This window comes from Chelonoidis abingdonii, chromosome 22, assembly GCF_003597395.2.
Source record: "Chelonoidis abingdonii isolate Lonesome George chromosome 22, CheloAbing_2.0, whole genome shotgun sequence".
NCBI classification, from domain to species: domain Eukaryota; kingdom Metazoa; phylum Chordata; order Testudines; family Testudinidae; genus Chelonoidis; species Chelonoidis abingdonii.
This window is the reverse complement of record NC_133790.1, coordinates 2285126-2300102: the sequence shown is the minus strand read 5'-3', so window position 1 is coordinate 2300102 and position 14977 is coordinate 2285126. Positions and strand designations below refer to the sequence as shown.

Sequence of the window (14977 nt, the reverse complement as noted above, 5' to 3'; positions counted from 1 at the left end):
AAAGTTCCTAACTGTCAGGGTAGTTAAACACTGGAATAAATTGCCTAGGGAGGTTGTGGAATCTCCATCTCTGGAGATATTTAAGAGTAGGTTAGATAAATGTCTATCAGGGATGGTCTAGACAGTATTTGGTCCTCCCATGAGGGCAGGGGACTGGACTTGATGAGTTCTCGAGGTCCCTTCCATTCCTAGAGTCTATGAATCTATAAGTGATGCTGTAGCAGGCAGGAGGAAAGGATCGGGGAGCAGCACTGGTTACTGCACAGCGCTTGAGGAAAGCATGGAAGAATGTGCACCAGTAACGAGGAGAGAAGGGACAGAGGCTTGGCTGGGTAATCACGTGATGCTCCCCCAACCAGGTTCACATCCTGGAATAAAATGTGGGTGGGAGGGATGGAGAAAACACAGCACAAGACAATGTCCATCATCTGGTTAAGATACCTGGCAGGCTTGGGTAAGGGCCTCATTTCCTGTTCTATCTTTTTGGTCCAAATACTTTCACTTAAATGACCCCTCCTCCTTTGCTGAGTTCCTGCAGCTTGTGGAATGGGATGCAGATCTCCTCAGAACAGCAAGCAGATGCTGAATCTGACACACAGTGAGTAATTCCAGACTGAAAAAACCCTAATGCCTATCTGGGTTCTTATTTTTTTTCAGACCCTGCCTGTCTGCTACGTTTGAGAACGAATGACCTCAGAACGTTGGCAGGGATGCCACAGCTGATGCTTCACTAATGATAACAGCACCATAGGGCTTCCTGATACTCTGAGGCACAGGCCTTGTCAAACATGTAGATGCGAACACTAACAACTTGCCACTCACTAATGCAGTACTTACAAGTGGCCAGGGAACAGGTACAACTATGCTTCCCCATGGCAAGCCCTTCCCTCCGTGCCCCTACTAACCTGCATGGTGTGGGTGCCTTTAAGAACCACGAGGACTGATCACTTGGCCCTTTTATACACCTCTAAGAACAGCTTCACAAAAATGTCTTTGGAGTGGCTGATGGACTGGAGCTGGTCACTGGATGGACTCCGGGACTTTATAGCTACAGGGATCCAGTCCTTCCGGGACTGTGACACCACTGCACTCACTGCTGTTGCTTGCCTCTTGGTGCTGTTTGTTTGGTACTGTTACCACGTTGGCAGGGAGCAGCCCCGCACATATGTCACTGTGAATTCCCTCATGCAGAGCTCCGATGCCAGTGGCTTACAGAATGGGTACGCTTACTGCCGCTCCCCCGAGTGTGTGCGCTGCACACGTAATGACGGGCTTAACCAGAAACTCTATCACAATCTGCAGGAATATGCCAAGCGCTACTCCTGGTCTGGCATGGGCAGGATCCACAAGGGCATCCGAGAGCAAGGGCGCTACCTAAACAGCCGACCATCCATCCAGAAGCCAGAGGTCTTCTTCTTACCAGACTTACCAACAATGCCCTATTTCTCACGGGACGCTCAAAAACATGACGTGGAGTTACTGGAACGCAACTTCCATACCATCCTGTGTGAATTCGAGACCCTCTACAAAGCCTTCTCAAACTGCAGCCTCCCGCAAGGATGGAAAATGAACAGCACGCCCAGTGGGGAGTGGTTCACCTTTTACCTGGTGAACCAGGGCACGTGCGTTCCCAAGAACTGCAGGAAATGCCCACGGACGTATCGCTTACTTGGGAGCCTCCGCACCTGCATTGGCAACAATGTCTTTGGGAACGCATGCATCTCTGTGCTGACCCCCGGCACGGTCATTGCGGAGCACTATGGACCAACCAACATCCGCATACGATGCCATTTAGGTATGTATCCAGCAGAAGCAGAGAAGAGCTATAGGTATTTTTCTTCCTTCTTTCTTGCTAAAACTGATAGTAGTTCTTCCAAGGCTGTGGAACTTAGTGAAGAGCCTGCTGTATTTTCAAGGTACTGAGTTCAAATTCTGGCAGGTTTAGTCTGTTCTCATCAAAGTTTAAGGAGGATTTAGAGACCATCCTATGAAGGGTAAAAAAATTAAACAAGGATTAGACTTGTATAATAATAAGGATTATCCTAAACCGGGATAGTCACAGAGGGGTCATGATCGCAGTCTAAAGGGAAAGGAGGGAATAATTCAGTCTTGGAAGATGCCGCTCAAGTAGTAGTGGCCCGGAGCTAAGGAAGGAAACGTAAGCTCAGATTTTAGGAAACTGGAGCCAGAGAAACTGGGCAATAAAGAAGCGACTCTCTGGGTGAGGAAGCGTCACTGCAAACACTCCCGAATCAGTGAGATTAACTGTTAGGATGGATGGAAGGGTCCTTCATCAGACTCAGCTTTTCTCTCTACTAGCTCTGAGCCTGCTCTCAGATTGCACACGACACCAAAGCCACCGAGGAGCCAGACACTGGTATCTGTGTCTCCAGGAGCTGATCCTGGTGTTTTGCTAGGAACGTTACGTAGGCCAGAGCTCCCACTGGGTGCCGCACCTTCCCTGCGAAATGCAGGAAGGGCTCCAGCCACCCCATTCTGGCGGGAACTCTCCATGGCCTCTAGCTCAGCAGCCAGGGGGATTTCTCCTCCTCTCCCCCCCCCGACATTTTTTTCAGACCTTTTAAAATGGTACGGATAGACAACGCTTAGCCTGACTGCAGGCAGGGGGTGGGGGTAGAGGACGACACGCTCACTGCCTGGGAGGCTCTGACGTGACGGGGCCTTTCTGGGCTGCCCCAGACACTCCAGCTATTTCCACCTGAACCATGAGGGAACTCTGAACTGGCAGGGAAACTGGCAAACCATTGCTTTAGATACCATCCCTCCTGGGCCACATGCACGAGAACAGGATCTTAGTTGCTTCAGAGCCTGTGCCCCTCCTGCAGCTTCATCATCTGGAGTGGGGCTGCTGGTGGTGACTCAGGTTTTGCTGCTGTGAGATGACGGTCACGCAGAAGGATCTGCCTTCATGCAGCGGCCTCAGCAGGGCAGCTCTAACTGAAGCTGCAGGAGCCTGTTTTTGTGCCATCCTTCTGAAAAGCAAGGGGAGGAGAGGACCAGACAACATCTGGCCTCTGCAGATTTGTCTCCGAGCAGGGCCCAATAGCTACAGCTCAAGAAGCTGAAAGCCTGGATTGCTGACAGTTCTCGGGAGCCCTCTAGCCCTTGGGAGAGCCTGGCTGGGAAAGTGTGTCTGCTGCGCACAGCCAGGTTTCTGGAACATAGAAAGCAATAATATTTGTGGTGGGGGAACAATCTGCTTGTGGCCCTGCTGGCACACCCCACACGACTGGTCAGTCACCTCTGCCAGGCACATGTACACTGGCACTTGCGTGTTAAGCTAGAGGCAAGCTTCGAAGCAGCTCTCTAGCCCCAGAGCTTCACCAGATCAGCTACAGCCATGCTCCCCTTCCCTAGGCTAGCTGGGGAGGAGGAACAGGTAGAGCTCTTCATCAACTTCCCCATCTCCTCTCCTCTGGGAGGGACAGGCCAAGGCACCTAGGAGCAATGCAACTATTAGATACCACCTGCCTAGGCTCCCACCTGCTCAGCCTTGCTGGCTGTTTATCCCCTCCCAGAAAGTCAGGGTCACAGCGAGGAGCCCAGCTATTGGCACTACCGAACCCAACTTTGTCAGGCCTTGCCCCTGGAGTCCAGGCCTCACTGTGCCCCCAGGGTGGGACCCACATGCCCAGCACTGCCTCAGGCTGGCCTCCAGCCCTCTGAACTTTAGTTCATCTGACTTGTGCGCAAGCCAAGGGCCACTTGCAGTTTAAGCCGGTCTGCCCAGAGCCACTTGGCAGGGGAATAGCCCAGCAGGGAACGGGCTAGTTCTGACCCCGGGGAACCAGTGAGCAGGGCAGCACAGCCTGGGTTGTGGGCTCGCTGGTGGCTCCCCTCCACGTGGAGTTGAACAGTGGGGAAGATTGCACCGGTAGGGCTGGGCTATTCTCCCCCTTCCCTTTGGCATTTCCCAGAGTCCCACTCCACGTGCTCTAAGGTCTGAGCACAGGCCACTGTGCCTAGGTCAGGGCACCCCAGAGTGCTCTTTCCCTGCCTCAGTGCTAAGGTCCCAGCTCCCCCAGTGGAGAGCAGAGACTTGTGTGTGTTTAAAGCCCCCTGGGATACCCTACCTTGCTTTTCTTCACTGGTCAGCTTGCTGCAGCGCCCCGGTGTGCCCTGCCTCGAGGAGCCTGCCACTGGGGGAGCTGAACCTCTGGTTAGAGTGAGCTTGTTGCTCCATCTCTAGGCACAGGTTCCCCGGCTCCCATCCCTGGATGCCCAATGCCAGGAGTGGTGTATTGCTTCAGCCTGTCCCCTCCAGCCCAGAGGGGGTCAGCTAGACATTGCTAACCCAGTGCCCATGCAATGATCAACTCTCTTCCTCATGCCCATCCTATAGGATGGAGCTTCTGCAGCTCAGGACAGTTTGTGTGGATGGAACCAAGTTTTGTTTTGCCGTCTGTGAAACATACATCAAAGAAAAATAAACAAGCCTTGCTCTCCTGGGTGGCTAGGAGCCCCTGCTGTGCCCACGTGTTTTTGGCATCAAAGTCAGTCTCCTGCTGTGGGTGTTCTGAATGCCTGGGGCTCCGAGCAGCAGCGGAACACTTGCCATATGTTACCATTCGAGACTCACGCATCTCCCCCTAGTTATACACAGTCTGTTGGCCCCATTGTAGCAGCGTGATCCTCAGTCTGTAATGAGGGACGTTACTTTCACAAACCAAAAGGTATCCTCAAGGAACCAGCTGCTTGGTCTATTAATAGCTCAATAAAAGTAGAGTTTTCTCAGTGGCATTGGTCAGTCCATAATCGCCAGTTTAGCTGGGGCTGCCTGGGTTTCTACCCATCTCGGTATATGTAAGGCCACTGTCACCAGAGTATCTGAGCACCTGGCAATCATGACTGGGAGGTGGGACACTGCTAACCCCATGGTACAGAAGGGATCTGAGCCACCAAGCAGATTAAATGACTTGGCCAAGGGCACACAGGGAGTCTGTGGTTGAGCCAGGAACTGAATCCAAGTCTCTCGAGAGCCCCAGTCCAGCGCCCTCCCCATCAGACCAATGCAGAACATCTCTGCTTCCCTCACACTTCAGATCCAAAGCCAGAGAAATGCCTCAGGATTCCTGTGCCTTTGCTTTGGGCACCTTGCCGCCTCAAGGCTCCCCCCAAGGAAATATGTCTGGGTATCACACTAGTTCATGGCAGGCACTGAATACAATCAGCCTTCAGTTACCACACAGGGTTGTATGGCTGTCAGGCACTGGACTGAGGGGAAAGCAGTGCAGGGAGCGAGGGAAGCCCTTGCTGAGCTAGGGCAAGGGGAGCCAGACCTTGCCCGAGTTCCAAGCACTGCAGGTGGAGTGCAGCATTTCTGTCAAGCCGAATTCTGGCTCAGCACCAGCCCTGTTGAGAGCCATACACATTTGGGACACAGAAGGAAGCGGCTCCTGACTCTTCACCCCCACTGCAGCACAAGCCACATCACCATTCACCACCCACATGCAGCTCACTGCTTGGATTTCATTCCTGGGGGTGAGAGTTAAAAACCTCACAGGCTCTCCGAAACGTGGCTCGCTAACATGGCCATTAACCACCAGGGCAGGCTGCGCTGGACAGCTACTTGTGGCTACGCACAGCACCTCGCAGCTCTTGCTTCAGGCTGGTGAAGCTCAGCGTGATGGGAAAGTGATGCAAACTCCAGGGCTTGGCCCTGTATTGCCATCTCTCAGCCCATGGCTCAGACAAAGGGTTCCCTTGGTCCCTAAAGAAAAGGGAGGCCTTAGCCACCTAGAAACAGTCCTGACCCACACCTGTCCTCTTTTCTCTCCTGTGTTTCCTACCTGAAGGTCTGAAGACTCCCAGCAACTGCGAGCTGGTGGTGGGTGGCGAGCCCCAGTGCTGGGCTGAAGGCCGATGCCTCCTGTTTGACGATTCCTTTCTGCACACTGCATTTCATGAAGGCAAGTACAGCACGCCCAGCTCCTGCCAGGCTCATGGCTTCTAGATGCCCCTGCCGCCTCGCCTCACCTCACCTCACTCAGCTATTGGCAGCCTTGAAAACATGTTTACAGTCAGGCTCCTCCAACCCCAGGAAGAAAGGGATAAGCTGGGGCAGGTACAGCAGCCCCTCCTCCAAGGCCTGGAAAAGGTTTGGATCAATGGTTTGGCTTTCCCTTTGTCTCCCTGAACTCAAAACCCTGAGAAAAGGCAGGAGGTTGGTCCCAGCCAAATAACCAGAAGGAATCTCAATGAGGCTCTTCCAGATTCTGCACCCAGCCCCCTCCCGCAGAGAGGTGTTAGGTATTTATCCAACCCAAGCCTTTTGGGGCTTGCACATCACTAACCCCCAGCTGCTCTGAAGAGAGGCAGCACACGCAGTTTCCAAAGAGCCCTGGGCCCTCTCCACCTCACAGTCAGCTGCTTGGCCTGACTTGTTTGTGACTTTATTTCAGCCTTGCAAAATTGTCACAAGCATTTACCAGCCCAGGCCTGAGGCCTCCTTGTCTGTCTTTCCCATGGTGACAGGGAGCATGAAAACCAGCGTGTTGCTCTGCAGGTGGACAGACGGTTTTGCAAAGCTGCTATAATATAAATGCAAAGGGTAGCTGTGTCCTGATTCCCCACTTCCCCAGAGCAAGGTTCCTTGCCTCAGAGCCACCCAGTGCCACACAAGGTGCTTTAATGGCAGCTAACAGTAACAAACAGCATTACTGACAAGTCAGGATGTGGCAGATAGTGTGAAGTGTTTGATATGCTTTGTGCCAGGTAGTCTCTTTGCCTCAGTACAGGGAGGGAAGCTCAGACTCTATCCACTACATCCCACCCAGCCTCAGTGAACACTCTTTCCCAACCAGTTATCCAGATCTTCTGCCATTTCCCAAGTACTCACACTTGGTAGCAGGAAGCACAGTTTCCTGGTAGGTCTGGTCTGACTCCTGCTTCAGGCACTGGTGCTCCTGTGGAATCCATCTTCTCGTCCTCGGGTCAGATGTCCTCTGACTTCAGGCTGGTGCAGCAGGACGTAGGGCTGGGTCTGCTGCTGGAGCTCTCTTTCCCTTGTTCGGACCTGGTTTGTGCGCTCATGGTGCTCACTGCCCCAGGGGAAGGGAGGGGAGCTCTGTACCTGATTTATGTCCCTTTCCCCCCACTTGGGTAGAGCTCCATCTCAATACTGTTTCACTTATGGGAGCTCTGCTGAATGAACATGTATGAGTGGGTGATGGCATAGGAGGAGCTGTCATGTGTTTTACACAGGGAGTACTTTGGGGGGAGTGGGTGCTGCTCCCCACATAAACTCTTCTGCAGCAATGGGAAAACAGCCCATTCCCAGAGACCTGGGGGATTGCCAGGGCAGATTAGAATGCTGAGGTTCCCAGGGCATTGCTCATTTTATGGGACTGGTCTTGGGACAAAAGCAAATTCCAAGACCCTTGCATGCTAAGCAGCACCAGATGCACTCAGTGTTTGGCTGGGAAACCTCCAAGGACATTCGCTGTGGTGCTGGTGACTCAGTAGGGGGCACCTTTCCCACCCAGTCAGCACTGAACCAATTCCACCACCTGGGGTGGGACGGGGGGCACTGTGCTGCTGTCAGGGCTCTGTTTCAGATGAGAACCTAGCCAATGGTCAGTAAATAACTTCTGTCCCTTTCGGTTGGACAGATGGCACAGTGGGCACAGCACTAGAGCCTCACTGGAATAGACACCCTCTCCCCACCCCCCCAGCGTTCTGGCCATAATCTAGAGGGTCATTACATGTTGCCTCATTCAAATGCCCTATGCAGTTCCATAGACAGGTGGAGTTTCACGTCCTGTTCCCAATGGTTCTGTGGCACTGCCGGGCATTGTACATGTGGCTGAGCATACCCACCCCTGCGGAGTGGAGGAAGCAGGGCCATTGTACAACCATTCACTTGAAGCTGTTGGGCTTCCTGTGGCTGAAGGACCCTCTCAAAGGTCTGGGGTGGCAGATGAGGCCAGGGGCCCTGTGGTACAGACTCGTGGGGCGGGGGCGGGGGCAGAGCCATCTCTGTTGCCCCATGAGTATCCGGTCACTGTACCGAGAACGAGAAGGGAGATGTGTGCGTGGGAGTTCCTGAAGCCAGCACAGTGCAGCACCGTGGCCTGAGCGCCAGGACCCCTGCTCGTGCCTCATGGCTGGGTTCTTGTGTTCTGTGTAGGTCCCCCTGAAGAGGGCCCTCGTGTGATCTTTATGGTGGATTTGTGGCACCCGAATGTTGCAGCTGCCGAGCGCCAAGCCCTTGATTTTATCTTTGCTCCAGGACGATGATCGTGCTTCTTTCCCCTAGTGGGTTCAAGGGCAGGTGGTGGGCCTGCTGGGGCTTTGCCTCATGCAGCTCCACTGCGCTTCCATCTCCACCTGTGCAAGCCTGCCTCACTGGAAACCTCTCTCATAGCACATACGGTGTTGGATTTTTCCCCTCTTGGGGGCTATTGTAAATGGAAGCTTCCAGCTTGCATTAACTTACAGTCTCTTTCTTTCCATCATTGCTTCAGGGATTTCTTTCTGCCACGAGAGTGCATTATTTTCACTCCGCTGTAGTATGTGTTATGTTGCTACTGTGTTTGCAGTGTTCAGACTTAGAGTAACAAAATCAAGGGTGTTTGAATGTAATAATGTAATATTTCTTGTGGTCACCAAAAAACGTCAGCAAAGTGCTGTGCTCAGCCTGTCTTTGTCACTGTTTACAGTCACCGCGTGGACAACTCAGACAGCCAGATGGAAATGGCCGAGGAGCATGGTGGTTTCCCTGCTCCTTTGTGCAGAATAACTTCTCTAGGGCAGAGAGCATTCAGACCCATTGCAAACCCAAAGCTGCCGAGGGTGATGGTGCTTTGTAAACACAAGCTCTGTGCTAGCACATGGCATTGAGGCTCTGGGGCCAGAGGCTTTTAAAAACATTTTCCTCCAGTGTGTGACTAGCATGGCAGGTGGCTGCCTAGGGCTGGTATGATGGCTCCAGTGCATTCAAGCAGAAGGTGTCTGTCCCTGAGCCTGCTGCCACAAGCCCTTGCTTGGGCAGAGTGGCTGGGAACACACACAACAGCAGTTCTGGTGCTTTCAGCTGAGCTGAAAGTGACCAAGGGGCTCAGCCCCAGACAGCTGAATAACAGACTCTGCCAGGGAGAGTTACACGAAACCTGAACCTTAAGTTTGACTAAAGGTGTTTGTTAATTGGCCTAAAGCCCTCACAGAGCTGTTAACTTAGGGCTGGTCTACACTACAGGGTAAAATCGATTTTAGATACGCAACTTCAGCTACGTGAATAATGTAGCTGAAGTCGAATATCTAAAATCGATTTACTCACCCGTCCTCACTGCACGGGATTGATGTCCATGGCTCGCCATGTCGATTCCGGAACTCCGTTGGGGTTGGTGGAGTTCCGGAATCGATATAAGCGCGCTCAGGGATCGATATATCCCGTCTAGATTAGACGCGATATATCGATCCCCGAGCAATCGATTGTAACGCGCCGATACGGTGCGTAGTCTAGACGTGGCCTTACACTCTTACTCTCTCAGAGCCCTGGGCTGGGGTTACGCACCAGCCAGTGGGGCGAAGGGATGAGTTGTATGAAGGAGAGAGTAACGCATGAGTTGGTCTGTGTCTGGTTCTCAGTCTTCTCTCCCAGTGCACGGAATGGTAGCGCGTCAACTTGCCCTCCGCAGGCGGGTTTTAATAACTTCTCCTAGTTCTAGAGCAGAAGGGAAATAGTCTTCTGCCTACCTGTAAGAGTTGTGTCCACCAGCTCAACTGTGTGTTTTTCTTGGAGAGTATCTAGTTGTCTGTGTGTCTCAGTACAGAGCTAATGTCAGGTGTATAATGTGTAACACAGCATGTCATGCATACAGCCAACTGTACTTACTGTTCTGACTGGAAAGCAAGTGTGATGACAGGTAACTGCTGGAGGAGGAAAATGAGTCCACGAGGGTCCCTGGATTACTCACTACTGAATGATGTACAAGAGAAAGTATACACCTGAGTTCAAATGAGTTTTCTACACAGATTTTTTCAGTGATTAAATTGCAAGATAAGGCAGAAGTTTCAAATACATGAAGTATTTTTACACAAATATCTTAAAAGAATATGTGACGTGCATGATTTCTACGCACATTGAATACTTTGTGATAGAATTACAAAGGAAAGGCTGACTCGGTAACTGTGTTACAGTTTGGTGCCATTCGTACCAGTACATAAGGAAGACTATCAATAAACAATTGTGCTGAAAAATTGAACAGGCTGTGTGCGTGCTGGGGGGGGGGGGAGGTGCTCCACTTGCCACTGAGATGGCTCTTTTGCAGTGAAAGCCTGGGACTTTGGATCCTTGCTATGGTGCTGGCAGGTGGGAGGTATTGTACTAAGGAGAGACGCAAGACCAGATTTGGAGCAGAAGCTCTAGGAGGAAAGACTACAGGGAAGCAGGGGTGGCTAGGACAGAGACAAGGCCGCCACGGAGGGCTACACCTGTACCAAGACGCTGTAAAGGGGACAGAACAGCTGTCAGGCAGCAGACAGAAGAAACAGACAGATTTAGTCCAATACCGAACACTGCTAAGAGGAGCATGGGCTAAGGAGCAAGCTCAGGGTAGGGCCAACACCGCAGCTCCTCTTGAGATGTGCCAGGCGAGAGCAGACACAGTTCAGCCTGCTGAGGCGAAGCCTAGATACCACTGACTGGCACAGAACTGTCCAGACTAGCGCCAACTGTTTCAGAGGAGTTGGTTTTTGGAGGAGCAGAAAAACCTCCAACCCCTGTCTCCATCAGTGCTGAATAGGGCTGATGTTTGATTGCAACCCTTCCACATGCAGGATGGCAGCCACCAGGTGGGGTTTGCTGTTTGGGGCAGGGGCAGCACAGCTCCCCTCCTCCATGTGCTGTGGTGCTGCTGCTTAGCAGCTAGTGCAGGAACAGCACATCCGGCATCAGGTCCTGCTGCCAGCACTGTGGCTGTGAATCCCAGTGCGCTGCTAGCTAAGTGCCAGGACAGGCATGTGAGGGCAAGTGAAGCAGGACAGCACTAACTCAGCCTGCCCCTGGAATTACCTCAGGGGCTGTGGGAAATGGCAGCAGGGCCCAGGGCAGGAAGTAATTCAGTCTACAGCAGTAAATAAATCTTGTTTCACTGCTGCCTCAGCTCATCTGAGCACATTTGCACCTGGTTACCCTCTAGCAGGCCACCCCACATGCACCAGCCCAGACACACTCAAAGCGTGTCACCCTCTGGACTCCTGGGGCTGTGGCTGCCTCAGCCTGCTGCGAGCTACAGTGACTCTCGGGGGCAAATGCTGAGAGCCCCCAGAGTCTTCTGCTGGGGAGCACCTGCTTCCCTCCCTATCACCCCCACTGCACTTTTCCCCAAATGCAAGCCGTTACCCCGCCCACAGCCAGCTGCCCCAAGGCCCTCAGATTGCTGGGGAAGCTTGTACTCAGCTTGATGTGCCTAGGCACTCTCGGCAGCACAGCTCGAACCCTGCCATTTGTGCCTAGCTGGGCGCCTCAGACAACAGCTAGCCATGTGCGCCCAGTATTCGCTTGCACTGGCTGGGCAGCCTGTGCCAGGACCTGGGACTCAGGACAGAGCTGCCAGTGTGGAGTGCACCCCCGTACCTGGCTGCCACAGCTAAGAGGTTACACCACCCTGCCCAAAAGCAGCAGTGCCCATGGACTTAGGGCTGTGTGAACTCCCTGGGCAGCCGTGGTACAGTCCAGCACCCTCCACTACACCCTCCACACCCCAGCTCAGAGAGCTATTACCATGCCCAGCAGGAACGACAAGCCCCAGCACTGCAGCTGCTGCCCCTGGCAGCCTCTGCAGAGGCATATGGTGTTACACAGTCAGGGCTGAAATGGCCAGGCGCGGCGCAGCTCCAAGGGAAGCTCAAACAGCTGGGTGGATGGAGAATTCCAAACTTTTCCACTTGCCGTTCAGGGAGGCTGAATAGCAGCTCTGCTTCAACAGTCACCCAATGCCTGTGTCCCAAAAGGTCCAGGCAGACACGAGAATCACTGTAATCCACAATGCAGCCAGCTCTAGGGTAGAATACGGCAGCAGCAGTACTACACGTCAGATGAGACTATACTGCGCTTCAGGATTCCAGCATCCACTATACCATGCTAGTCACCACCAATACAAGTACCAGCATCACCTGACACTGCAGGAAGAGCAGAGGGAGGCAGAAGGCAGTTACTCAACTGGAATCCAGCAGGACTGATGCACACACTTCTTAGAGGCATCACTGGCAAGTCTGCCTGTGCCTGTTAAATTTAATGACACTCATATGTGCACCAGCCCTGCCTGTCCTCTGTCAACTGCACAGACCAGATCAGAAACCAGCCTGAAGTCCACAGACCCTGAAGTCAATGCAAACTGCAGTCCAGGGACTGTGTTGTGAACTGGCAGAGTCGTACAGATCTAGTGGTTAGCGTTTGGGATTGAATGCCAAATCTGACTTCCACCCACCTGCTGTGTGACCTTGGAAAGTCAGCCCCTCCTTGCATCGCTGACCACTTGGCCACTGAAGCCACCCAGGACTTGCATTTCAGTTCACTAGGCAAGGGATGGGCCTAGCTCCCTAGATAGGTTCCACTGCTCCTTGTGTCTGGGGCCAGGAGGAAGGCTACAGACCGAGCCCTCTGCCCTGAGAGCAGCCCACTTCCCAAGGGGCAAGGACCCAAACCAAGCCCATCTCATTCTCCCAAGAGCATGCACACCCATCGATACGGTGCCTGGCTGCTGGGGCACTGCCCATTACCACAGAGAGCGTCAAGAGCCCACGGCTTGCCTCACCCTACACTGTGGCACCGAGCAACATACCCACTCGCAGCCTCTTCTGAAGGCCAAGCCACTGAGATGTGTGGCTCATCTGCTCCCAGTTGAGTAGGGCCCAAATGCACTCCAAGAGGCAGAAAACTGCTGCTGGACCCACCTGCCACAGCCTGTGACTTAAAGCAACATCATGGCATGTGCCTGAAGTGGTGCAGAGCATCTCCGCGACAGCCACACAGAATGCAGTCAGCAGCAGATGCAGAGCCTAGAGGGCAGGGGAACTTACCAGCTATCCGAATTTGTGTTCTCCATGCTTAGAGGAAGGGCCACCAGCTTGCAGGGAAGGGTTTCCCAAAACCATTTGGGGAAGCATGTCCAGCCCCCTGTTCCACTGCTTAAAGTCCATCAGTGGCCTTGGGTAGGGGAAGCCTTGGGAAGCAGCTTGCTACATTGCTGGTCAAGCGTCTGCTACTGAACAGTGAATGATCCAAAGTACATGGGCAATGAGGTGAAGTGTCCCACACATCACTCAGCTCCAGAGGGACCAGGCCCATTAGCACTGCTCCCCAGGCCGGGAGGCACTCGGACCACTCTCTGCCCTTGCAGCAGCCGCTTTTTAGTGGGTTTTTTTAACACCACTATTTTTTCATTTTCTCGAAACACAGCAAACTCCAACTCGACAGCCCAGCGTGATGCTGCTGCTGAGACAAGTGTCCTCACCATAATCACATGCCTGGGATTGGCCTCACTGTCCAGACACAAGGAGTAACAGAAAACAAGGGCATCACCGCTCTGAGCGTGGCTGACAGATGGCACAGCAGCTTGTAGCAGACGATTTCTGAAGACAGCAAATTCCATGTATATACTCTCTGTTTCGTTCCTGTGCAAGAGCTCCCGTCTGTCTCTAGTCAGGCCTTTTACACAGCCCCTCTCCAGGGCGTCGTTCCCTGGCTTTTCATAGATCTCAGTCACCCACTTACCAAAACTCCCAGGGTGGGAGGCTGCATAATCTCCCTCTAACATGTTGGGGGCATGAGGGAGTATTCTGACAATCCCAAGCAGCTCAGCTTGCTGTCACACAGCTGCTTCGGCCAGACTCAGAGACTTCCCTGTCTCATGCCTCAGAGAAAATCTGGCTCATTTGTTGGGGAGCAGCAAGGCTGTGGAAAGACACAGAGCGGCCAATGTCTGTGCAGCATCAGAACACCATTTGGCTGAATACAGGCAGCAGCCCTTCAGCCCAGAATGTCAGAGGAATGCTGCCTATTGCGCTAGGGCTGAGACAGACACAGGATTCTTTGCTCACCTGCAGGGTGATCTGTGCTCTTTCAAGCTCCAGGACGCGAACAACTTGCAGGCTGGTTGCAGTGCAGGGAGCAGTGCCTTGGCACTGTGCCGACCTCACATCAGTCATCACTGCACGTGGAAGATCAGCTTTTCAGCCCACGCCAAGAACCACAGCAGATTAGCTGCTGCTAACATTTCTACACAGGGCACTTTCCACTCCAACTCTCCCAGCTACTGGACCAGCGTTAGTGGGGAGCTTGGCAGCATATGGAGCAGAGAAGCCTGGCCATGGTTACCTGGCGGCCCTCCTGTCTGCTGAAATGCTTTTCTGCTGACAATGGGGGAGCCAGACTCCACCACACCCAGCAAGCCGGAGCTGATTCTTCCCAGAGCTCACTGAGCCACCCAGCTAAGGGCTGCACAAAGATGCCCTGTAAACAGACAACAAGGAAAATGGGGAGGGGACCCCACTGGAAACCATGACTGTTCCAGCAGAGCCTGAGCCTGGGCTGAGATTCACTGGGGCAGCATTTACCTACCTAGCTCAGAGGGGAAGACAGCAAACAGGACTGGCCAGAGCAAGGTTCCCAGCACAGCTCTGGTCCGGCACCTCAGTCCTGGCCTGCAGCCCACACCAGCAGGCCAGTAACACCTCTGTCCACACCCACTGCCACACCGTGCTGGGCTCCCACACTCTGCCACACCTTCAAGAGGAAAGGCCACCAAAGGGTGATTTCAGGTGGTGTCTAAGCAGCAGACACACCCCACTGAATTTGCACAGAATGAGAGTGCAGCGCTGGAGACATGCGATACTATGGGAGCCCACTGGTCAGCCAGCCACCCGTTAGAAGTCGCAGGTGAGAGGATTGTGCAATAAATAGGAGTCTATCATTAGTGACTAGTAGTGAATGGATGAGTCCTGGGGTCTCCTC

At 53.2% G+C, this 14977-nt stretch overlaps 1 protein-coding gene across 1 annotated transcript; it reads left to right on the top strand.

The window, feature by feature from the left end:
* The first annotated feature begins 210 nt into the window (after positions 1-210).
* ASPHD2 (aspartate beta-hydroxylase domain containing 2) lies at positions 211-8355 on the top strand. The gene is made up of 4 exons (XM_032769859.2): positions 211-332; positions 658-1795; positions 5817-5930; positions 8150-8355. Exons 2-4 carry the CDS (start codon positions 910-912, stop codon positions 8257-8259), a joined length of 1110 nt encoding a protein of 369 aa, XP_032625750.1. The 5' UTR covers positions 211-332; positions 658-909; the 3' UTR covers positions 8260-8355.
* Positions 8356-14977: the final 6622 nt, after the last annotated feature.

Excerpts from the sequence above, each read along its gene's own strand:
- ASPHD2 (XM_032769859.2), top strand. The coding sequence starts at position 910 with ATGGTGTGGGTGCCTTTAAGAACCACGAGGACTGATCACTTGGCCCTT. Across the intron at positions 1,796-5,816 it reads CCGCATACGATGCCATTTAG|GTCTGAAGACTCCCAGCAAC; the intron begins GTATGTATCCAG and ends TCCTACCTGAAG. Across the intron at positions 5,931-8,149 it reads GCACACTGCATTTCATGAAG|GTCCCCCTGAAGAGGGCCCT; the intron begins GCAAGTACAGCA and ends TGTTCTGTGTAG.